We start from the raw sequence: 24,761 nt of genomic DNA, 5'->3' as shown, positions 1-24,761 counted from the left end.
AGATGAACTGGACTGCAACAGCATAATTGACCCTAAAACTCCTCAAAGGGAGTTTTGCTGCTTTTTCCTAGAAACCAAACCAGCCTTGTTACCTCTGGCTTGGAGGCAGGAAAAATATGATCTGAGACCAAAAAGGTGCAGAAGAAAGTTTTGGGGAATGCAAAGACTCCCAACTCACCAGCAAAAGGCTTGTCAAGTTGAACCCAGTCTTTAAAGACAAAGTTGCAATAGTCCTTCCCGTGCCAGAACCTGGTTTCCCCAAGCAGCTCTCCAACTCCTGTCTTCAGGCTACGGATTGATCCTTTATCTGTCCCAGCAAACAAAACAAAAACATGCTCCAAAGTCATGGCCATCCATTGCACACAGTAGTGAGAGACTGACAGCCATGGAACAGCACTGGTGGACTGCCAGTCCCAAGCAGCTGAAGCTGGTTTCTCCCTAGTCCTCCTGTTACTTTCAAGGGATATATGTTAGCATTTTTTTCTTCCCTATTTTAGTATTTTTTATACAATCAGAAGAGGTTATATATAGGAGTCTGTTATGGAAATGAAAAGCAGATGCTGAGTTTTATCTTGGGCTACATCACCCTACAACCATTTGCCTTTCCCCAGTTCAATAACACCTAAATATTCCCATATGGCAGTCCACATCATGTATATCATCTACTTCATATATTTTACATTAATAGTGAACTAATTCCATCTCTGCTAGAGAGTTTATTTTGCCTCTCTAGCTGTATCTCCTCTAATTGAAGTAGTATTTAATATCTAGAATGAGATGTTCATGTCCCCTCATGAAATATTGTGGGTTTTCTTAGTATTTTGGTTTTTTCTAAATAGCAGTGTCATTTCTGATACAATTTTACATGTTGAACAAATGGATCCTGAATTCCAAATCTGTGCAGGAATATTGTACGCAGAGATATTCCCTCCTAACAGGATCCCTTTTCCAGAGCACATATTTTGGTGCTGTGAACTTTTTCCAGGCTCTTAAAAAATCCAAAAATGTTGGCCTAGACCATAAACAGTTAGCTGGTATTATTTCCTGACCCTGAGAGCAGCCTTCATCTGTGACACCACATACTAAATGCAGTAATTATACAGCAATGCCACGAGCAGAAACCTCCTCCTAACCCAACCACACTGCCAGGTAATCACAAAACCCCTTAGTACACAGAAAAACCAACTTTCAACAGTCAACAGAACACACACTGGCAGCAGCACAAGAGCAGGGGACACAAAGCAAGCCCTGCCAGCGCTGCTGTGACCCCGCCGAGCTGAGCCAAGCCATGCCAGAAATGCCATGCAGCAGGTTGGCACCAGAGCTGCCTTAGGAAGCTCAAGCTTCAAGTGAGAGTCCAGGTGGAGCTGGGGAATCACTGACTCGACATGCCCGGGTGGGAATGGGAATGTGTGGGACACAGGCCAACACACGCTCCGTGTGCCGCGCTCCGTGACTGCACAGTGACTCATGGAGAGCATGAATGGCCACAGGGGAGACTGCACAACGTCTCCACAAACACATGGAAATGCTTTCTTGCCTGCCACTACTTTGTAACCAATATTTTATAATTGGCAATTATGCCTTAGAGGAAGATGTCTGCAAGAGGATGATGCTGGTAAAGTGCTCCTCACTCTGTTCTGAACCCAAAGGCATCTTGGAAATGTACCACACTGGGACAGGCCGTTGCAACACCAGTCCAGAGATGGGAACAGCTCAGTGCTCACAACCACTCAACTCCTGTCTCAAGTGAGTGTGCTTTCCTTGGTCCTAATTAGAAGAAAAAGAGGGGACTCCAGTCTTTGTCCAAACATAGGACTGGCAGGAGCCACTCTGCTGCTTCCTCTCTCTGTTTGCATGTCTTCCTGCTTCAGGCTTACTTTAAAAATATCCAATACAGAACTTCCCAGTTCCAGTAAAGCTCTTTCCTTTACAGGATGAGAGTTGCTGAAAGCATCACATACCAGAATGTGAACTATTTCTACAACTGTTCCCTGCTGTCATTATTGCAAATTTTTTGCTTACTCTTTTGTTTGATTTTGGTTTGTTGTTGTTGTTTTGGGGTTTTTAATTCTTATTTATTTATGCTACAGTATTTGTAGTTTCTGGAGAAGGCTCTTCTGCCAGGATGCCCACAGAGGAGAGATAAGTATGCTGGGAGAACAACAAGCAGCGAAGGCTGATCCTGGCACCCAACCTCACTCTCACCATAGTTATAGTACAAAAACATCAGCAGCTGAAGCCTGAAGGGTTCCAGAGCTCTGCCTTCCTCCACTTACCCTCCCGAGGCTCAGCGAGCCCCTGTTTGGATTCACTGTGGTGATGGAACATTTTCAGATGGGGCCTTAAACTCTGGATTATATTCGGATGGCTCCTAGTGGGGCTTGAATAACCTGCAGAAAGTCAAGATGCTCTATTCATGGCAAAAACACATGTCCACCTCTGCCACCCTGGTGCCTGCTCTTGTCTGGCACCTGGCAGATAGGAACTCAAACCAGACGTCAGTTTGCTGAAACTACAAGTGACTGCCAGGCAAAGGACCAAACTCAGGAGCCAGCTGGTTCTAACCCAAACAGATATAAGGAAGTACAAAGCTGTGGCCGTGTCCTGAGCTGACTGCAACCAAGACGCCCAGAAGGAGCCAGAGGCAAGAGAAAGATCTGCAGGGAGGGGATGGAAATTCCAGTAAGTTCCCCCATCTTCCAGAGCTGAGGACTTTCAGGAAGGATTTACTTCTGGAACAATTGCCAAGCTGATCCTTGTAATTTTAGCACTGAAGTTATCTTTAACGTCAGGAATTAAAAGCTGCATTTAAATATTCAACTGCTGAACAGACTTTCCTCTCTAGCAAGTGGGTAAATTTGGAATATTTCCATTTAAGTGAACTTATTTAAAACCTAGCTTTTAACACAAGTCTATGAGAGGGGATAATCCCATTCAGAAATTATTTGCTTGTTGTAATAAATCCAAGTTGAAAAATCAAAGATTCAATTCTCTCTTGCAGGAACAAACACTTTCCAACAACACAAACATTAAGAAACACATACACTGTACCACAGCATTTAACAGCTCATGAAAATTGCTAATTAGCTAAATAAAAAAATCCACATTAAACCTTTCTTCTCTGTTTTGCAGTGACGCAAATTTACATGTTGACTACACACAGCTATTATTCTGATAGTTAGGTAACTTGTCAACTTTCCTTCCATATAAAGAACACATTGCCCTAGAAATCATGTGAACGTGCACATACACCCACCCACCACCTCCACACATCCTTTATATACATTATTTAGCTGAACATCACTTACTTGACTCACTGTCGATGCTGCTGACGCTGTCGGCATGGTGCATGCCGTGCTTGTGCAGGTGCTTGTAAATGCTGAACCTTGAAAACTTTTTGGGTTTTCCTACTCCTTTCATTTTTGATGTGTCTGGGGCATCATCAGCATTTCTCTCAAACAAGTGGCTCTCTGGGGCCAGAGCTTGAGGCTGCAGTGGGACACGTTCAGTTGATTCCGCTGCAGACTTAAAAGACACAAGACATGGCTACAGGTCAGGGTCTCCTTTAGCTACTACTTTAGAGCTACTACAGATTTTCTCCTGCTCAGAAACAACCATGAGCCAAATTTTGCTCTGTGACAGACACACTTCAGTGGGAATTAGGCATGCTTTCTGAGGAGAGTCTGTACTCTGAGACAGAGTCTGAGAGGAGGCACTTACCAGGAAAGCCTAAATATTAGCAGCATTTGGATCCATAAATTTACTCAGGATTATTATTCCCCTTGAAATTCTCATCAACCTAGACCTCTCAAATTTTTAGAGACATGTGGCTGCATACAGAACAGGTTAGCAGAAAGCTCAGCAAACAAGGCAGCTGCTGTGGGCACAAACAACAAACACTTCAGAGCACTCTGCAAGTGTTTACTCTGCATTTCTAAGTTTTGTTAAGGAAAGAGAGGCTTCCCAGAGAAGCTGTGGATACCCCATCCCTGGAAGTGTTCAAGGCCAGACATGGAGCAATCCAGCCTAGTGGAAGGTGTCCCTATGGATGGACGGAGGTATGTCCCTATGCCCATGATGGAGGTAGGAAAAACATGATCTTTAAGGTCTCTTCCTACCCAAACCATTCTAAGATTCTATGATTTTAGGAACACGGACTTCAAATTGTGATTTTGTCCCAAGCTCCAGGGGAAACCCAGCTCTCTTATCTCTGTGCCCTAGCAAGGCCTTGTCAGCACATAGCCCTCAAGTGTCATTTGATGCTTAGATCCTTCCTCTCATCACTTATTTGTCATTAAGCCTCCAAAACCCAACCCTATGCTCAGAAGAGGACACAGCCCATTCAGCCCTGGCCCAGACCTGCTGTGGCTGACCCTGGCCACCAGCTGGACCCAGCCCACTTACTGCCAGGTTGGCGGTGGACACAGACTTGACGGCGCCGGCGCGCTTGACGCTGCCCACGTCGGTCAGGCGGTGCTCGTCGTCGTCCCAGCGCCCGTACGCCAGGTCAATGCCACCCACAAACGCCACGGACTGGTCAACAATCACCAGCTTCTCATGGTGGGCCCACAGGTACACAGAGGAGGACACGTGGTCTGGGTGCCTCATCACCTGTGAGGAAACCAGCACTCAAGCTCAGCATTGTTGTCAAATTTAAATCCTTCCAGGCTGTTCAGACTTTTTTGGCTGTTTGGGGCGATGGGGAAATGCTGGAGTTGTTACTGGATGCATCCACTGTTTAATTACTGAAGCTACTCAATTTCTGACAGCCATATAGCAGGCAGGTGCTTCCCCAGAATGCAGGAATGATTACTGATGTTGGGATAAGGTCACCCTTACAACAGCTTCATAAGAGGACCATAGTCAAAGAAACTGCTGCAGTTGAGCTGTAATAGCTGAGCTTTCAAACACAGAGCCTGCTCTGAAAGAAAACAACATATTGGTGATCTGAGTCACTTCTTCGGTTGTTGCCACCACACAAGTGAAATGAGAAGTCGGGTGGTTTTTCTCCCCCAACTTAAAATCAAATTTGTCATTTGTTTAGGAAATTTCTTTTTGACAAGTGTCTATGGAACCCTGATTTCTACATCTAAGCTCAGAGTTTTATTTATGATTTTACAGCCACTAGACCAGCTTCCTGGAGAAAAAGCTACCAAATTTCACCTGGCTGCTCCCAAAACCAGTGACACAGCTTGTGTTCGTCATCCAGTTTTGCTGCAAAGACGATGAACGGAAGCTTCCCTGCACTGTGACAACTGATCAAGTGAAAATGAATCAATTATTCTACCATAACAAGTATCTTACTGCTCATTAAGGTGTATGTGTGTCTAGGAGACTGGATCTAGCCTTATCTGCTGGTTTATCTGCCACAACTGATTTTCTGCTTGGTGCCAGAGCAGCAGTGTAACAGCACAAGACAGTGCAATGCTGTTCTTCTGTGGTGGGAACACTAATACCCAGTGTTGACTCTCATCATTCACATTTGAGCAGAAATGCTGAAATGAGACAACACTCCCAAATTGTAATTTTCCATTTGATGTAACCCCATTAACTTGTCACACGAAAAACACTTCTTGTCAATTAAGGCGAATAGCTGCTTTGGCAAACCTAAACTAAGCAATTTTATGTTCCACTAGAACCTACAGAAATGAAGATGCAGTGGCATCACTATATGGATGTGTCTTATCAGACTATTCCCACTGCAGTGGTGGGAAACACTCCTGAACTTGCAGTTCCCACCCAAATACACCGGGGCCGGCACCAGCAATCAAGAACAATTGAATGCAAACACTTTCCACACAGCCCTGTGCAATTACCTTGATGTTTGGATGGAGGTGCATGAGTGTCCGCTTGCTGTATTCACTATTGATCCCCAGGGCAAGCTCCACCTCTTTGTAGAGCATAACAAAAATTCTCACTCCTTGTTGCTGTCAGAAGTAAAAAAGAACACATGGAATGCAGGCACATCAGTGAATACAGTCTGCTTCTGAAGGAAGGAAAAGCTAAGAGGCAGTAAATGTGTTGTGCCTGCTGATGGAGATGCTGACTGAGGTTACTTGCTTGATTATGCTCTTCCCAATCCGCCATGGGGACCCCACAGCCTGGCAGAACCTACCTACTTGGGAAAGCTCTCCAGCTTTCTGAGAAGGACTCAGTACCTGGGTTTGCATGGGTTTTATTGTTTTTGTCTGAGCTATGCCAAGGCACATCCACAGGTCATTCCTACAGCAGCTCCTTTCACATACCCTTTGAGGTAGATTTTGCAAACATGATTCACTCCAATCATGTTCATCTACTAAAGTTCAGTGTTCTGCTGCTTCATGTTGCCCTAAGGGTTGCCCACAGTCAAATGTCCCTGCAGGATGACATGACCAGTGAGGTCACACAGACATCTCCCTCCTGATGGGGATGTCACCAACTCAACACCAGCAAAGAGGTTCTTTCTGCTGGTAGAGCTAAACAAGCTCCTGGAATACACTAAGCAGTGCTAAAAACATGGTGCTTTTTGTGACCAGCACTGTATCCATGGCAGAGTTTCTAAGAACTCTTGTTAAAGCACTTTCAAATGTGCCAAGTGCCTCCCAAACCTTGGCAAATACTGGTCACACACTGGGACACCTCCTCTTCCCATAAATCAGCATGGATTAAAAGCTTGCACTAGAGTTTGCCATCTTAAACTTGGAACCTAAACTTTCCACTGCATTCTGAATTCCTATTCCCATAAAGCTGCTGCCAAGAGCGAAGGCAATCTCCAAATTGTGGATGATATCCCACTCTCCACTGCACCCAGGGGAGTCCAAGGCAACATTGCACACACAGAAAGGACAGCCTCACCCCTACACCACCACATCAGCTTGTGGCTGCCCCGTTGAGTCAAAGAAACAGAACAGGTGACAGAGCAAGCATTTCCAGGGACTGACCCCACTCCATCACAATGTTTTTATGGCCATATGAAAATCCATGTCAATGTGACAAAAAGAAGCCAAATTCCTCCTCTGAGTGAGTGATGCTTTGTAGGCAGTTTATTTTTGCCAGAAAACAAGAGTAATTCCAAATCAACAACAGTCAGACACACAGCTCTCATTTTTTATCTAGGTATGTGGAGGGGTGAGGACTGTGATGACAACTGGCTTGAAAGGGAAGAGAGTCAAACACTATTTCAGCATGTCACAGAATCACAGAATGGTTTGGGCTGGAAGGAAACTTTAAGACCATCTTGTTCCATCCCCATGAGCAGAGACCCTTCCACTAGACCAGGTTGCTCAAAGTACCATCCAACCTGGCCTGGAACAATTCCAGGGATGGAGAAGGCACAATTTCTTAAGCAGCCTGTGCCAGGGCCTCACCATCCTCACAGGGAAGAATTTCTTCCCAATATCTAATCTAAAGCTTCCCCCTTTTAGTTTAAAGTCTGTGTCCATGTGGACTTCTGCCCTTCTACTACAGCAACAGTCCAAGAGGTTTTCCAGCCATGGGACTAATTCCCTGTGACTCACTCCTGATATGGGCAAACTCTTTTTAGCACCGGTGCTATCGCAGGGTGTGTGAACAGCTGGAGCACAGCCCACACTCATAAACACACCACAAAGTGCTCAGCATTCCCTGTACTCTAAATTACATAAATCACATGGAGAGCATGGACAGCAGCAGGTCTTTGACCCTACCAGGAACTGGGGCAGTTGTAAAGCAAGGCTAAAGTGACCCAAACCTGGGGCAATCAGAGGATCTACCCTTCTGCCTCTGAGCTCCTCCAAACACAAATGAGGGGAAAAAAATCAAAGCATGTGGTTTTCCAACGCCATCTGATGTGAAGCTTTAACGCTCATCTCTACCAAAATGAGTGGTGGAAGTGCCCCAGCCCCAGTATGATCCCCTGGCTGGGTGGGTGCAGGGTGAAGGGTGCAGCTGGAGCTCACTCACCGCTTTCCTCTTGAGGATGCAGTCCAGCCGCCAGCGATTCCCTTCCACCACCGGTCGCTTCATGAAGATTTCTGGGCTCAGCCTAAGAAAACAAAGGTATATAAAAAACATAGCAGATGTAGCCTGCAAACAAAACACTGGCCTAAATAACCAACTTGGGAAGCAAAGGAATTGAAGTTTAAATAAAGTGGATGTGAAAGCTCATGTCCCAGAGTGATGCATTCTCCAATATCCTGCTCTTTGTTCTTTAATAACTGAGCATTACAAAGGGCAGGGGACATGTCCAGCACATTCATCCTCATATTCAACATCTCATGAGACCAGGTTGAACAGTGATGTTCAACAACAGGGAAATTTGGACTCTATCTGTGAAAGAAAGATGCAACAAAAGAAAACCCCAAGGTAGATCTGAAAGAAATATGTAGACATAAAAAATAAGTAAGAGTGGGATTTCAGTTCTCCTGGCACCTGAGATATCTGAACAGGACAGATTTGTGCTGAACTGTCCTTGCCTAAAGACAAAGCAATAGGATCACTCAACAGGTCATTTTATCACTTCAAGGATTACAAGAAACAGTTAGGCAATTTTTAACTCCTGCACAGCAAGGTGACAGAATTCCATTCCTCTACTTTTGTACCAAGCATGGCAGCTTGGGCTTGGATAAAGCATACTGCTACATCCTATTTTTGTATTATACATAAAATTTTAGGTTTTGGAATTCCATGATACTTTAACAATTGTCTAAATAAAACACTAAGTAAGAGACAATGGGTCTGAAATGGGATGCTCTTGAACTGCCACCTGATGTTGCATCGGGGGAAGCAATGAGCATTAGGCTTAACTGTGGTCATGGCAGGAAACAGATTTACCCCACCAAATGCTAACATGGTATGTAGTTTTCTCCTACTTTCCCCCTAGAAACTAATTCTCCCAGATCCCACCAGCAGAAGATAAGCAGCCAGAGGTTCATTTCACAGACAGAGAAAGAGGAGCACAGAGGCATGCCTAAGGTGAACATGAAATCTGAGTCATGTCTTGGAAGTCTCCCATGCCCATGGTCCAGGCTGGCTCAGGCAAATTAATCTCTAGAAAGGCAAGACATGGGCAGCCACAATCAGCAGCCAGCCAAGAGACTCTGCCCAGTCTGTGAGAGCACCTTTTCCCACCACAAACAGGAACCAGAGCAGTGCATAAACACATAAACTAGGTAACAAGTGGGCAGAGCCAGGCCCTTTGGCAGACACACAGCTAAGAAAGGGTGACAAAACTCCCCTCCTTCCTTAGCTGGCCCATTTAAGAGCAGATCAAAAGGACACATCCACAGGATGCTCTCACTGCTGGCATGAGGCTTCCTAAAGCAGTGAGGAGGAGCTGAAAGGGGATCCCATGCAGGATCCCATGGCAAGAGCACTGTTGAGCATCCCTTTTTTCTGAAACACTGAAAGACACCCATGCCCCTCAGATTTGCAGCTATTTACTCCTGAGGAGCCCTTCAAGCCACCACATTTGCAGTTCAGGTGATGTCTCCGTGCAGTTTCAGGCATTTCCATGGAGGGAGACAACCAAGCTGTTGATCTGAAGCGTGCGCTTTTGCTGCCAGCCCTCCTGAAAAGGCCTTTGAATACAACACAAGGAGAGGTTTGGGTGTGCTGCCAAACCATCTGGCTGCAGGGCTAGCTGCCATACTGTAGGGCTCCGAACAGTGCCGCATTGTCGGGAGCGTCCCCGGAGAGACAGCTGGGCAACACCCAAACATGTCAGTACGAACCACCAATCTGTGATGAAAATTTCTTCCTTGGCAGCTTCCATGGCATTTGCAACGTCTTCAAAGTACCACTTGGCATTGACATACCTGCAAAAGCAAACAGAGTGCAGAGTTATGCTTCCTCCCCTTCATTAAACAAAGTACACAGCTGAAGAGCGATGGGGTTCTGTGTTAATGACGTTTATGTTCTCTTCTCGAAAGCAAACACAACCCTAATTTCCAGAATCAGGACAACACGTAGGGAGAATTCAGTGCTGCTATCAGTAGCTTGATGAAACAGCACAGTAAGGGAATATTAAGTACCTCTTGGCACTTCTGCCAACTTCACACAATATTCCTGGGTTCTGCTTTACATGCAAGCCAGGTTTGTCTCTCAGGAAAGGATGATGGAATGGTGTTTCCTTTGATTTATACAAAGTACACAGGCAGAGGTTGTTGCAAGGCAGACGTTGCAGGGAAAGCACTGGTCTGCTTCCAGCTAGAATCCAGTTTTTGAGGCACTTCTGGGAATGGATTAGTGCAGTCAGGTCACACTGGGGACAGAAGGATTTCTCAGGGGCTGCTGTGTGCATAAAGCCCAGCCACCCTCCGACTACACCCAGAACTGCATTTGTTGATTCCCTTTTCTTCTCTTTATCTTTACAATGACAAATACCCAACACATTTGAATTTAAACGGAACTCGATGTTGCGTAACACAACGAGCTGTGACGCAGAGCTCCTGCCACCAGCACTGCTACTCTGTCCCCAGTGAAGAAAACCTCTTTTTTTTTTTTTTTTTGCAACTTCTTTAATTACCACCAGTCCCCACAGCTACCAAAGGCTACCAGCTTTGTTCATCAGAGCTGGGTGCTGAGGGCAGGCAGGTAACAGGTGCTCACCACTTGGCCAGGGTGTTCTCCTGCACGGCCGCGTAGGAGCCGAAGCGATGCTCTGTCAGAAAGTCCTTGCCGTGTTTCCGGATGAACTCATCTATGCCCTGCCTCCACCACTGGGCATGTCTGTAGCTGTTACACTTCAGAATCAGTGACCTGCAAGAACACATGATGCACAGGGCAGGAGGCTGAAGTCATTTCCATTTAATTGGGCTGCTCCTTGCTGCCTGTCCATGTTAGTAAATGCAACTGTACTAGTCATATATTATTTACACAAAAAGTAGGGACTTCGCTGTTTTGTTTGCAAAAGAATGCACAGCACTGAGCTGCTCTGAGTGACTAACAGTACTGCACTGCCAAGCAGGAAAAACTCACCCATGTTTAAATTATTAGCACCAGCTTAGCTTGGGAGTTGGAGCCAGCTAATGTTGTATTTTTTGAGAGATGAATTTATACTGTGTGCTAACATAAAAACATGAAATATCTCTTTATCCCCCACTAGCACATCTTTTGATTAATACTCCATTGGGATGCAGAAGAAAACATCCCTGCTTGCAGCATAAAGAGAACAGAGTGCCTAAAAAATTACCTAAGCAATTGCTGCCAAACCAGACTGTGCAACTCAGCATGCACCGTGCCCCCAGGCCCCAGCAATAACCACAGGGATGGACAAACAGAGGCAAACAGATGCCTCATTAAGACATGGGAAATAATCAGCATTAGGGCCAAAACCCCAGCAGGTCTGAGCACACCTCAGCAGCCATCCAGACTTGTTAACCCCTCCTGCAGAGCAGCATCGATTCCTCCTTAAAAATGCAAAAGCAAACTAAAAGGGGATAAACAAAGTTGTTTTCTTACCTGGAGAGATTGTCAATCTGCAACCCATATTTAGTTTCTGTTTCTTTCTGGCCTATCTTGATGCTGAATTCCTTATCAACCAGCAGGACAAAGGAAATGGCCCCTGAATCAGGCTTCATGTACATCAGGAATGAGTCCTTCACCACCAGCCACCTGTACAGACACAGCAATCACGTCACCTGGATCTCACACCCATGCCAGGCCTCATGAGCCACAAAAAGAGCTAATAAAATGGAAAAGTGCTTCTTCAAAATATGCGCATATCATTTATCAGGGAAATCTACAAAATAGTAAAAATTTTTCACAGGAGCTAGACCAGGGGGTGGTTTTCTTGAGCAGAAACATGTCTATTTTATGAACTTGGGTAATGTGTTTTAATTCAATATAGGACTTTTTAGAGTTATGTAAATAACTCCTTTTTACAAGAGTCTTTAAAAATACAGGTTCCCTTGTTTAAGAAAACCCATGAGAACATCCCTGGTCATAGAACTCTGAGCACAAGGCAAGGTGCAACAAGAATTCCTCCATCCCTGATTTTTATTCAGCTTGTATGCTATATGGGAGTTATTTGACATTTCTAACATTAATTCTAATGCTAGGATCACTTTCACTCCTATCAAAATATATGAACAAGGCATTTTGGAAAGCTTTTATTGCCAAGCAACAGGCACCCTGTTAGAAACACATGAGGAGGGATGACCGGCAGGTTTTACATAAATACTGTAGCCTGAAGGCAACTCTGGGAAAAAACACATTTTTTACTGTGAATGGCATTTCTAATTTTTTCTCTCCCTGCAGCGTAGCTGGGGTAACCAGCCCCCTCTGTCCCACACAGGTCTCCATCACCAGACCTTCTCTTCATTCTTCTGCACACTCAGAAGCACATAAAGCAGCACAAAACACTGCAAAAATCTGTTCATTCTTTTATCTTTAGTAACAGCCTCAGCTTCTCATCTACTTCCCATAATTTTTAATTAGATCTCATAATTTTTTTTTCTTGCTTTCAGGGCCCTGAAAGAGTTACCTGGTATCACCTCTCATTTGGTGCCAAAATACCTCCCCTCTCTATTTGGCCCATAATTTCACTCTCAATCATCCCACAGGGTGTATTTCCAAGTATTTTCCCTTCTGTTTTTCCCAGGCAGCTCTACGTGCCTGAGGAGTCCTGCCTGTGCCCATTCACAGCTTCACCCCACTATCCTCCTCCGTGTCCTAAAATCCTTCCTTTAAATAACCCTCTCTGAGAAATATTACTGTTATTTGCTTATTTATTGATGCATAAACTATCAGTCCCAGCGGGCCAAGCTGGGAATTTAGCGACTCATTTGTGATATTCTGTACACAATCCCACTCAAACACTCCTCCTACCCCTCTTCTAGCTTCTTAAGAAAAATGGAGATCCATCAGAGCTGGATGTGCTACTGTTCCCACTACAGTCTGAGCTCTGGACAACACAATAAAGGGTTAACTGAGGAACATCAAGAGGAAAAGGCATTTTTCCCATAAAAAAGAAGAAGAATTGGTGACCATTTAATGATTTGACCTGAAGGAAGGTCACATTTTTATGTCCTTGTGCCCTCATAGAGATCTTCTGTAAACCTAAATTAAGAAATGTTGGAAAGACTGTGCAGAAATAGGACCTTTTCTTCACAAGAATGCAGAAAGGTTTGGTTGGAAAACAGAACTATTAAAGATAAAACTAAGGACAGCCCATGGGTGATGCTAAAATCCAAAGGTGCAAAGGTTCCCCAGGTGCCTGGGGAAGCTCCATCAACTAAGAAATTGTTGCTGTAAGGCAGATAGGGGCTATTTGGATTTTCAAATGGAAAGATTTGCCTGGGAAGGGCATGCTCCAGGAAATACACCCTGCATTTTTTGGAGGCTGGCTGGTAACACATGTACTCCCCCACAGCACAGATCTCCCTGTGCTGCAGCCCCAGGCAACACCGAGATCTAACACAGAGGGCTAAAGGGATGGGCACAGCAAATGATGTCTGTCTGCAGCAGGAAGGGACATGGGAACAGGAGAAAACACTGGGATTCAATACTTGCAGTAATAAGCAGGAGGCAATGTATTTAATGCCAAAGTTAATTGCACCAAACAGCTCCTTAGTGCTGCAGGTCACGTCTGATTTGCTCCTGCCCTGAAGCAGTCCAAAGAGTGTTTTAATTAATTGATTTTCATTTTGTAAATTAAGGAAGGAAAGCTCAGACAGCCGGCTGAAATCTGCCTAGGGCAGGTCACCAGCCACATTCCCTCCTGAAGGCACAGAGCCACCTATGCTCCTGCAGCAGGGAAAGCTGTGAACAGTCTGGGAGGAGGTCACTGCCATTTTTGTCAGCTCTAGGAAATCCCAGATTTTCTCTGGAGTAACATGTCCCTTCTGTGAACTCCCAAGGAGAAAAAAAACAATGCCACCAGACAGAAGGGTGAGGCAGGGAATAGCCCACAGGCCCTTCCAACCTGAGAATCTGTGGCTTTCATAAAAAAACAAGATTCTCTCACACAGATTTTTGGGAGGAAAAGACAAATGGGGACTTTTGCGTGCCCTGGGAGCACGTGGCATGCCCACCTCTGCCACCCCAGCAGTACCTTTTGGACCAGCGGTAGCACATCCTCCCTTGGCCACAGCAGTTCAGGCCAGGAATGCGGTGGCCCCCGGAGCGTTTCATGATGAACCCTTCTCTGCAAGGACAGGAACAGGGTCAGGGTGGGGGATGTGGCTCACCTTGAGGTGCAGGGGGGATTTGGAGGGGGTGCCTGCTGAACCCCCAGCCCTTGTGCCTAGGGCTGGCTCCTGTCACCTCCAACTCTGCCCAAGCAGCCTGTGCTGTGCCCTGAAAACTGGATGAAGGGCAAAAATAACACCCCCAGAAGAAAATAATGGAGTTTTAAGAAGCACAGGGTCCCAGTTTATAGCACAGGAAGCAGAAAATTAGGTGGCTCAACAGGGAAGGTTGCAGGGAGGGAAGAGCAGAAACCCCGTAAGCGCTGTCTCACAAAGCAGCCCACTCTTAAAAACATTTCTCCAAATTGTAGCATTTCTGTCTGAACAGTAATAATTTTTCATATCTAGATGGCAAAATATTCCCCAGTCAGTTAGCACTGAAAAAGGAAAGCTATTAATTTTAACAGTACTTATGTATAAAGCCATGCTCTTAGTGAATCATAACTGACAAAGACACAGCTCACAACTCACATGCCCTTTGGTCCCAGGTCATGGATGAATGACAGCTGGCTTACTCCAACAAACTCCATCTGGGAAAGAAAAAGAGATTCCCCCATCTTTATGACCCTGAAATCCACAGTATTTTTTGCTTCATCAAAGTGACTTGCCATAAAGACCTACAGAACGCCCTGAGCAGGATTCCACCATCACTTAAGCATCTTCAGGAAGATTAAGGAAAGTATTTTGGTTGGGTTTTCTGTTCACTTATTTTAGATGTACATTGGAGAACACGTTTCAGGACAATTAAACTCAAAAGTATCACAGGGACTCCCTGGTACTGTCCCTCCTGGATCTTTGGCTGAAACAAGGACTCGAGTTTGACACGTTCAGGGGTCTGGGTGATCTTGGCTGGCTGCCTGAATCCTCTCCTCCCTCCAGGGACCTTCACAGAAAGACTGGAAAGGAAATGAGGACACATGCCCAGAGCTGGGAACACCCTTTAAGCCCCCTACCCCATGGAGACACCACAGGAAGGTTCAGGCCCACGACCCATGCGCATCCTCCAAGGCCACTGCAGCAGGTCAGTGCTGGACACTCATCACTGCCCATCTGGTTCCAAGAACCGAAAATCCACAGGAAAACCACAGTGGGGCAGGAGGAGAGCAAGTTCAAATCCCAAAGTCAAGGAACCTGCCTGCTCATGGCTCCTCCTGTTTCAGCAGGGATTGCAGGGAACATAACAGTGAGCAAAGCCAGTGAGAAAGCTCAGCACGATTACATTCACCTCTAAAAATAGGACACTGGGCAATTTCGACTGAGCAGGCTTTTCTTGGCACAGTGGGACATTCCTGGCAGTCTGCTGGGTATTAGCCCTGGGCCCCTTTAGCAGGGAGAAACATTCTCCCAGGGTGTCCTGTGCAGGACAGGGCTGAGGCAGGCACAGCCCTGCGAAGGAGCTGCCTTGCAAAGCAGAACCTTGTCTGCACCTAGGCACTTCTAATTTATTGTCACATCAAGTTGTCCAAGTCCAGAAAGGTGCTCAGGGCAGGGTGAGGGCAGGTGTCACTGTCCCTTTGGCCAGGCAGCAAGCCAGAGGGAACCTCTAACAGCACATTTTGGCAATGAACCCGACTGGGACTGCAGTCCAGGGCTCATGCTCCTGATGGCAGCTGGGACAGGAGACAGCCTTGGTAGCAGCTTCAGGATATGCCCACAACTCCCATATCCACAACAACTCCAAGGAAAGGCTTTCTCTTCTCAAGGAAAAGGGCCACTGGCATCTCTGGCAAGCCAGCCTCAGGGCCCTCATCAGCAAAATCCAATTTTGCACAGGAATTACATGGGTGGAACCCTAAAAAGACATTTTCAGACACCAAGTGTAACAAAAAGTATCAGTAAATTTAGAGCCAAAGTCTATCTCACCATCATGATGAGGTTAGCACAGGCTACATTCCTAATATCATCACTTTTTTTTTTCCCAGAAAACAGCAGTAGGACCAAAGATCCTTCCATCCCCTCATGCTCAGCTGCTCCTGGGATCTTCCCAAACTTTTCATATCAGCCAAGACCATGGAGAAGAACAAAAGACTCTGCTGCTTTCCTCTGAGTATCTCAAAGACATAAAGTAACCTCTACTCAGCTGAGGCAATTTTAATGCTTTGCTTTTAGGGTGATTTCAGCCTGTTTTCAGAAAGCAGTCAGAACAAGTCATTCCATGCTATTTTACCAACCATTTTGCTCTCTCTGCTCTCCCTAAGTGTTCTGGAAAAGCACCAGGTGACATCAGATGTTTCAGCTGTTTCTGCAGCAACACTCAGAGCAGGGTGGGAAGAACCTGAAGAAATCCAGTGTACCCAACAAGCCCTTATCAGAGGTCCCAAGTAAATTCTCAGACCAGTTCTTTGTCTGGATTCCATTTTAACTTCTTCATGGCATTTCCAATCAGACAAATCAGAAACCCAGACATCTCTCTCACAGTGGGAACACATGCAAAAGAAAGTATAAAAATGTCAAAACCCTTTGAAAATGCTGGCTGGAGCCAGAAAGCTGGCAGAGATTTGAGGAGCACTGCATGCAGAGAAATAATTGTCCTCAAAGATGCAAAAAGGAAAACCAAGAGGAAAAATTGCTTGCAGAAACAGAACTACCACTACATAAAAGAGAAAGAAAGATTGTCTGGCAGCAAAGCAACTTCTTCTTCAGCCAAGCAGTCTCTGGAACAGCAATGACAGGAGCACATCCAACACATTGATCAAGCAATGTTTTGTAAAAAAAAAAAACCTTAAATAAATTCCTGCAGTTAAAAGGAAAATTCCTCAGCATAGTGCAAAACATCTGATGGAGTGATTTATTGTTACAATTAGCTATTTTTACTGTCACATTGCCTCATCTGAGGTGCTCATCATTCACAGAGAGGCTGGGAGAGGCAGGCAGGGCAGCCAGGAGCTTTCATCTCCGTCACATCGGAATTCCTGCACTGCCCAGCTGCCTCCCTGGGATCTGGCATCCCACTCTGGTTTCAGAATGACCCACAGCAGGATGTTTTTGGTATGAGATATGGGCCTGGAGAATGCAGCTTCAATGACATTGCTGTGGCAATGAAAAAAAAAATAAAAAGGAGACTAGGAGTGATGGGCTGCAGGAGGACAGGCTGTGGAAGGTGGAGAATCATCTGCAAGGTGTTCAAACCATCCTGTCCTGCCAGCAATGTGGAGCATGCATGATTTATGTAAGCAAAAATTTCATAGAGCATCTGCATTTCAGAAAGGATTCAGCTTCTCTATGATACATTTTTTCATTTTGACTCTTGTTCTTTATTTAGTGGGTTCAGAAATGCATCAAAAGTTGATTAGCACTGGTCATTAGCAATAACAGGGAATTACTCTTCAGAATGATATTGTTCAGCACAATTTCTTACACACAAAAAAAACTGCTTACACAAAATACAATTAAAAAACCCCTAAATGTGCTGCATTTCAAGCACAAGAGCTAGAAATACTGATGGGTTGTGTGGGGAGCTCCACAAAGGTCTGCAGATCCAAGGGCTGTATCAGAGGCAAACCAGTGGCCACTGTCACTTCTCAGCTGTTCTTTATTGTGTTGCTTTCACTTATGATGAGGCTTTTACTCTCTAAAGTTCATGCAAAATATTACACACATACACACACTCCAATCAAATCTTACTTTTCATTTTGCTTGGGCATCTTTTAAGTACGGGAGCTTGCACAAAAATAATGCTAGGGTCCAATTAATAAAATTTTTATACAGAATCCAATTAAGCCTCAACATTTTGAGGCTATATTCCTCCAACTTCCAATTTTCAGAAAAAAAAAAAGTGTGAACAGTTAACACACAGATTCCCACAACATTCATTTTAATGGTAATTGTCTTAAAGCACTTCAGCACAAAAGTACTATAAAAAGATTTTGGGAAGAAGAAGAAGATATGAGATTTAATCACATAAATCAAATAATTTAAAAAAATTATTAAATATAAAGAGCTAGATGATGGACAACCTCTATAATGCCATGCTGCCATTGTGGTCCTGATTCTTAACCCAACCAGAGACTTCAGGTCTGCAAAACCACAAGCCTGACTTGCAGGCTTAACTGTCTCAGTGCATGGCATATTCTCCAGACAGTGTATAAAGCAGTTTGCTCTCATTGGCAAATAATAAATTAACCACAAACGCAAAATAAAAGAAGTAAAAAAGCAAATTCATTAAACTGTGCAGCTCAGATGTAAAAAAACATCTCAGAGCTGCTACTGACCCAAGCAGACTCTTCACAATGGCCAAGGGTTAAACTCCAGGCAGGTCTCGCCTTTGAAAATCCATGCCTCATTTAACCGAGTTCCTGATCTTAAAAAAGTCCTCAGTGCATGGATTTGGTGAGAGGAACACAAAGAAGTCCAAATGTGCTCCAAAATTAAGACAGTTATAGCATTTGTCAGCATCTGGGCAAAAGACTTCTCAACCACAGGAAGAGCAAAGCCCTCATTTTGCTCTCAGGAGGACAAAGACAGTTCCAGGGAAAGTGCCAGAAATCCTTACTTTAGTCTCATCTGAGAACAGGGGGGGTTGTTTGGGTGCTGTTTTAAAGGAAGCACTTCCTTCCCTGTGCTTTCTTCCAGCATCGCCTTGCAGGACCCGTGCCGCCACCACGGGCAGCAAAGGCCTCCCTGAACACTTCTCTGTGGCCAAATCCAGTGAAAGCCAATAATAAACGGAGAATTTATGTGCAAAAAGGGACATCTGGCTGCGGGGGCTGGGGACAGAAGGGCGATTCAGCCCAGGAGGGAGCACCCCACAGCTGCCTGGGAAGGCAGGGCTGCCCATCTCCTCTCCCGGCCCCCACTGCGCAGCCCGTCTCAAACCACAGCCTGGCCAAAGCATCACCCACGTGCTCATTGGAGCAGAAATGATCCAAAATATTTGAAAAAGGCAACGCCTGCCTAAAAGTGACAAGATGGATCCACATTGTAAAATAACTCTCCCCCGCTCTGCATATGCTACTGATCAAAATTGCCAAGTTATCCCAATCTTGCTTCTAGAACAAAAGATGAATCTTTTCCACATGCAGACTAACACAGCTCTTCACTGCATTGGAATTAAGCTCCACAGCCTTGTCCCCTAAAGAATCACTCTAAGGAATGCAGCTTCCTCAGCCTGAAGATTTGTTGCCATCCAGAGTGCAATTGCCAACCCCCAATGAGCACTATGTCTCATGGAACATGCGGTGCTCAACACTGAGCTCTGCAACAGTTTTTAAGTTTTTACACACAACATCCAGCTATGACCTGCCCAACATCTCTACACAATGGAAATCCTGCAAAATAGAAGAATAACAACAGCAAAAGTGGAAGCAAACTGGCTGCTACAGAAACCCAAAGTTCAGTCTGTATTTCTGTCTTGTTTGAAAACCAGGTGTTCCCAGTTATCACTCTGTGCTCAGAAATGTCACTAAACTTGGCAGCTACTCAGTGCGTGCATCAGATTTTGCTGGTAATACAAAAGATGAAGTAACACAGTCATTATGCAGCCAAAAAAAGGGGAAATAAATTACCATCTCCAAGAGATGTCACAGCTGTGGCTGACAGGTGAGGACTTCCGAAGATACATTCAAGGATGAATTTCAAAAGAAATATTTTTGCTCAAAATAGGCCTGAAGCTGGATTTGACATCTCTCCTCATTCCAAAGAGTGTTGACTTGGGGAAATAAGGCAACTACCACCTCCCTTTGGAACTGACAAAATACTCATTCACCTCTCTGGGTATCCCACACACATAGTCTCAGCCCAATGTCCTGGGAAACTGCACAGAATAGAAACCTGAGACAAATCTGCATCCACAACCATACACAAAGCCCAGACTGAAGGAGCAATTAGAAAAATGGCTTGGATTCCAATTTTTGAAATATTTAAAGCTTTAACTTATCATCTTAAGCAGTCTGCAGAATTAAAGAGAATTTCACTACATCACACATGTGCAACCAGCTCTCTGGACTGAACTAACTTAAAGAGGTTATCACTGTGTTATACCAGCAGCCTCTGAGTCATTCCTTTGGTTTTAATCATATTACATCTGTGTTGGAGAAATCAGCTAAGACAAAATGCTCACAAAAGAGCTGTAAAATGTTTCTTGCAGAAGCTGCATGTCTTCTTCCAATGAATTCAGCATTTGTAAAGTGAATATTCTTTAGACAATCAAGTAAAACTAATTTCTACTTACTGTTCCATGGTAGTTCCTGTACATTGGCATTTTCAGGATATCTGTCAAGTAGTCCTCCAGCTGTTTCTACAATCAAAATGTTGAAACTTTAGATAGGATGTGGAGGTTTTTCATGAAAATTCCTGTAATCCAACTGTCTGGCATTAGGAAGCAATCAAGAAATCAGACCCACTTTTCAGTTTGAGTAGATAAATAAATCCATTTTTATGTGTGCTCACAGGATATCACAGCTCAGCACCATAAACAGTTTGGTCATAGGTTGTTTATTGTTCATAGTTCTGTGTTTGTACCTTCCACAAACTTGCTCCGTGGCAGGACCACTTTGGAGGTCAACTTTCACGACTGAGCTAAAGTTTCAGAACAATTTTAAATACCAAATCAGTCCCCATTGTTTCCAATCCACAGGAATCAGTTTTGTGAGAAAACAGGCTCAGAGGCAACTGAGAGAGCCTGTTTAACAAAACAAAAGGTTCATGGGCTGAGGGACACAGGGACCATGCTGTCCTGCCCCAAAGACACAGAGAGAGCAGTGGCTGGTCCTGTCCTCCCCAGCCAGGAGGGGAGAAGAGAAGAAACCATTATGGGAGAACTAATTTCTTCCCATCCTTATGGTAAAAGAGAAAAGAAAAAATTAAACTGCCTAGGCATGGAAAACTGAGCAGAGTCCTACAGGACACAAAGCAAACTGAAAGGAAACACAAGCTAAAAAAATAAAAAGCATCTATAAAACAGTTTTCTTCCTCTTTTAAACCCACATCTCTCTCCTCAAACTTCCCACACATCAGAGAAGCAGTGAACAGCAGGGTTTCTGCATGGTACAGCCACAAGACACAATCCTTTAATCCTTTGGGTCTTGAAGTTCCAGTGGCACAAAGCCCAGGGAGGGAGGGAGGGAGCAGCAGAAAGAGAACGATAAGCACAGCCTGAACAAACATGGGGGTTTTAACTCGCGAGCAGCAAAGCTGCAATGAAGAGGTAGGAAGATATCCACCCTCTCCATGGAAGGGCCCATCTGTTAACATCTGATGAAGTTACACAAAACACGTGTGCCTGGGCTAAAATTACCCACTTCAGCATCAATAGTCTGACTGTCATCTCCTCTTTCAGAGGGGAACAGCACTGAAATCTCTCTCAGATTTTGATGGCCACGGGGCTGCCTCTATCATGCAACTTGACTCTGCAAACTGTCTTGTCTATCTTTAAATCACAGCAGGTGGGAGGAGGGGAACCACCGTTCCCAGCATCATGGTGTTCCTCAATTGGCTAGGAAAGCTTTGCCCACATGAACCCCAGGAGCAGCATCCTCATCATTACACAGCAGAGAGTTTGGCATTAAAGCTGGTCTTGTCAAAGCCAGACTTTGTCAAGCAAAATACTGTAGTGATAACAAAGAAGAGTTTTGACAGTGTGTGGCTTTGCAAGGAACCTGCCAGGCTTCTCTGCACCTTCTGCACCTCAGAGCACCCCTCTTGCCCTCAGACTGAGGGGGGCACTTACCCTCCTGCTGGAGAAGTGCTCCTCCCGCATTGTGCTCTCCGCGGTGTGCGGCAGACTTGGCATCTGCCTCGGCTCTCCCCTTTTGATGGATTGTCTTCTCACCGTGTGACTGGAAGGAAAAACACACCCCAACATCAAGTCTCAGTGCTGCAAGTGTCTGTATGCCTCAATATGTAACCCCTCTGCTGCAATGCCTTTATTTTTCCTATCCAAGATCTTAAAAACTGACGGGCAGGCAGGACAGCCAAAAAACAAACCAGAAAAGAATACAAGGTGGATTTATTTAAGAAGCCAGTGTGCTCCAACTGGCACACAAACAAAAGTACAACACAGAAATATCAGAGTTTGATTTTTGATGGCCACAATTTTCCCTCGTAAGTAAAGGGATCCTACACCCTGTTTTTAAAGCATTATGTTCCTCCAGCTCTTAATTCCTTACAGTTTTACCCTTCCTGTCATATTCCAATGTTCGTCTATATCAGGAGGCTCTCACTGACCAACATTACTTCTCCTCCCACTTTTCTTCTCATCCCTCTTTTATTTCCAGACATCCCAAGCACCAAGGCTAGCCTGGCCAGTGATGCCCACACCTCCCACATCCTGCCCACACTGTCAGAAAGCCACAAAGCTCCAGCAATTTCCATTAGCATTATCATAACCCTTCCCCAAGTTCAAGGCAAATCCAGCTCAAAAGCTGATGACCCAGAAGGGAATGTTTTCTGCGTCAGCAGAGAGATGTTTGCATCACTTAGATTATGGCTGCTAAACACATAGATTAAGTATTTTTATTATAACTACTAAATATTCATGGAGACTGAATTCGTCTGTCCTCTCCTCCTTACAGCAAAGCAAATGGGACCAGTGAAGCCAAATAGATATTAGAAGTTAAAAGAGTCCATTACCCAAAGCTGACCACTCCACAGGGATGCACACTCACCTCCTGGTGGGGATAGGGATGCGCACGAAGGCTTTGTACCTCAGCAGCTCCCTGTGAAACTCCTGGAAGTGCTTGAACTTCCTTTTCACATGCCAGACGAATTCTCCATGGGTCAGCTCGATGGTGTAAACATTGGGGCTTGGTACCTGCAGGAGAGAACATCACCACATGGGATGCAAGTTTTGAAATGAGCCATTTTCCTGCAGCTGCTCGTCTAAAGAGCCTTTATTCAACTTTACTCAAGGATTATTCTGTCTCATGATTTCTTGTTCTCCTTTATTAGATTTTATAAATAGACAGATAACCTTCCCTCCTCAGCATTTTCTAAGACACAGGCATTGCTGCTTCCTCAGCCCACGAACAAGCAAGCGCAAAATTAAGGCACAAACATCATTTTAAATACAGTTCTACAGAAACCAAACGAAATCTCTGGAAGTTCTGACCTTCTTAGTGGAAGTGAAGCGTTCAACTTCCAACACACGCACTCGGACAGGACATCCCGTGAGGTACGTCTGCGTGCCTGGCTCTTTGAACCCATGGGTGTGGTAGATGGCAGAGAAGGGAATGCACACTGCAAGGACCACAAACCCCACAAAACTGTTAGCTCAACAGCCTTGTAACAATCCACAAGGGTGTGAAAGCCAGCAGACAGCAGCTATGCATTAACATGGGAGCATTTATAAAGCAGCATTAATTCCAGCAAAAGAGGGCAATTTGTATTAAAGAGAGCTCAAAGACAAAGTTACACAGGAGAGACTTGAGAAGCTCAAGTTTTAAGAGTCTCCTGGTTCTAAATCAGGGTAAGTGCTGGGCTTGGCAAAACCCCTGAAGCTGCAGCCTACCTGCCAATAGATTGTTAAACCCAGGCAAGACATGGGAACACACAGGTGTTGACTCACCGGTGCCTTTGGGGTCAGTGAGCACCTCTGAGTCCACCTCCTCCCCCTCCACATGGAGCTCCCTGGTGTCCAGGCTCTCGATGATGTTGCTCATGTCTGCAGCGAGCTTCTTCAGCGTGGATGTGGCTGCATGGCTTTCTGCTCTCAGAGACATCTCAGGGGCCTGTGCTCAGGAGACACAGGCCGCTGGGGAGAGACAGGACAGAGCTGTCAGCACCTCCTCTGCAACACAGGGCTGAAGGAAACCGCTGGCACTGTATGGACACATCTTCCTTCCATCCCTTTATCCACATTCATCCCAGCTATCCCCATCCTACACACCCAATGCCAGATGTTCAGTCCTAAAGCTACAAACCATGTTATTGCCTGGCCAAATCCCAGACTTAATTCACCTGGCACTGAATTTCCCAGGTCAGGCTGCTTGGAGGAAAAGCTCACTCAGAAAATCAGAAGGCGTTTTTGCTATATGTTCTTCCTTTGAGTGAAGTAGTGCTAGAAACTCCCAGCATTATTATGATTTCCTCTATTTCTATGCACGTTACACAACCGCCTGTGGTGTCTGCGTGCCTTGTGCTCTCCCACGGCTCCAACCTCTCAGCAGGCTTGAAAGTTACAGCTCTAAAGGTTCCTCTCTGAGGTCAGGAGCATCCTGATGCCCACAGAAAGCCTGAGATCAACAAGGTGGGCTCCACATCTGCTGTGCTCACCCCTCCAGCAGCAGGGTGTCCCTCTGTGATGCAGACATGGCCAGGGAAAAGGCTGCTGCCTGCTCAGGGCACTCAGACAGTGACACTTCGAAGTGTTTGGGCACTGGTGACTACAGCACTTCCCACCTTTATTCCCACCCATCCATCATCCCAGGAGCCTGAGTCACGAGAAAAATGGGGAAGGAAGAAATAAAAAAAAATAAGGAAACAAAAGTAAATCGATATATGAGGCATGGCCACTGACACTAGCACAAGCCTTCCCTGATCCTGAGTCTTTTCAAACCCTCTTCCTCCTCCTCCTCTTCCTTCTCCAGGGTCTACATCTCATTACAGGGCTGTGGAGCTGCCTGCTGGTCCTTCACAGAGCCAGGCTCCAGCTCCTGGACATCTCCCTGATGATGA

General features: G+C 45.2%; 1 protein-coding gene across 10 annotated transcripts in view; it reads right to left on the bottom strand.

The window, feature by feature from the left end:
- PLD1 (phospholipase D1) overlaps positions 1-24,761 on the bottom strand; it is a 100,089-nt gene that overhangs the window by 20,877 nt on the left and 54,451 nt on the right. For 6 of the 10 annotated variants that reach the window (XM_086844313.1, XM_086844316.1, XM_086844315.1 and 3 more), the window contains 15 exons: positions 23,653-23,838; positions 23,197-23,324; positions 22,754-22,899; positions 21,817-21,925; positions 20,320-20,385; positions 14,622-14,680; positions 14,015-14,107; positions 11,422-11,574; positions 10,570-10,719; positions 9,693-9,776; positions 7,924-8,005; positions 5,820-5,930; positions 4,408-4,614; positions 3,312-3,528; positions 179-307 (listed from right to left, as the gene is read on the bottom strand). In XM_086844313.1, coding sequence (XP_086700439.1) covers positions 179-307; positions 3,312-3,528; positions 4,408-4,614; positions 5,820-5,930; positions 7,924-8,005; positions 9,693-9,776; positions 10,570-10,719; positions 11,422-11,574; positions 14,015-14,107; positions 14,622-14,680; positions 20,320-20,385; positions 21,817-21,925; positions 22,754-22,899; positions 23,197-23,324; positions 23,653-23,806 — 1,888 coding nt within the window. In that variant the 5' untranslated portion in view covers positions 23,807-23,838. Of the gene's footprint in view, positions 1-178; positions 308-2,279; positions 2,394-3,311; positions 3,529-4,407; positions 4,615-5,819; positions 5,931-7,923; positions 8,006-9,692; positions 9,777-10,569; positions 10,720-11,421; positions 11,575-14,014; positions 14,108-14,621; positions 14,681-20,319; positions 20,386-21,816; positions 21,926-22,753; positions 22,900-23,196; positions 23,325-23,652; positions 23,839-24,761 lie in introns of all 10 variants that reach the window. The other 4 variants (XM_086844310.1, XM_086844311.1, XM_086844309.1 and 1 more) reach the window with 1 other exon arrangement.

The sequence above is a fragment of the Cyanistes caeruleus genome, chromosome 10 (assembly GCF_971803275.1).
Source record: "Cyanistes caeruleus chromosome 10, bCyaCae1.hap1.1, whole genome shotgun sequence".
NCBI lineage: Eukaryota > Metazoa > Chordata > Aves > Passeriformes > Paridae > Cyanistes > Cyanistes caeruleus.
Note: the sequence above shows the minus strand (reverse complement) of the source record. Positions and strands in the feature narration are given on the sequence as shown.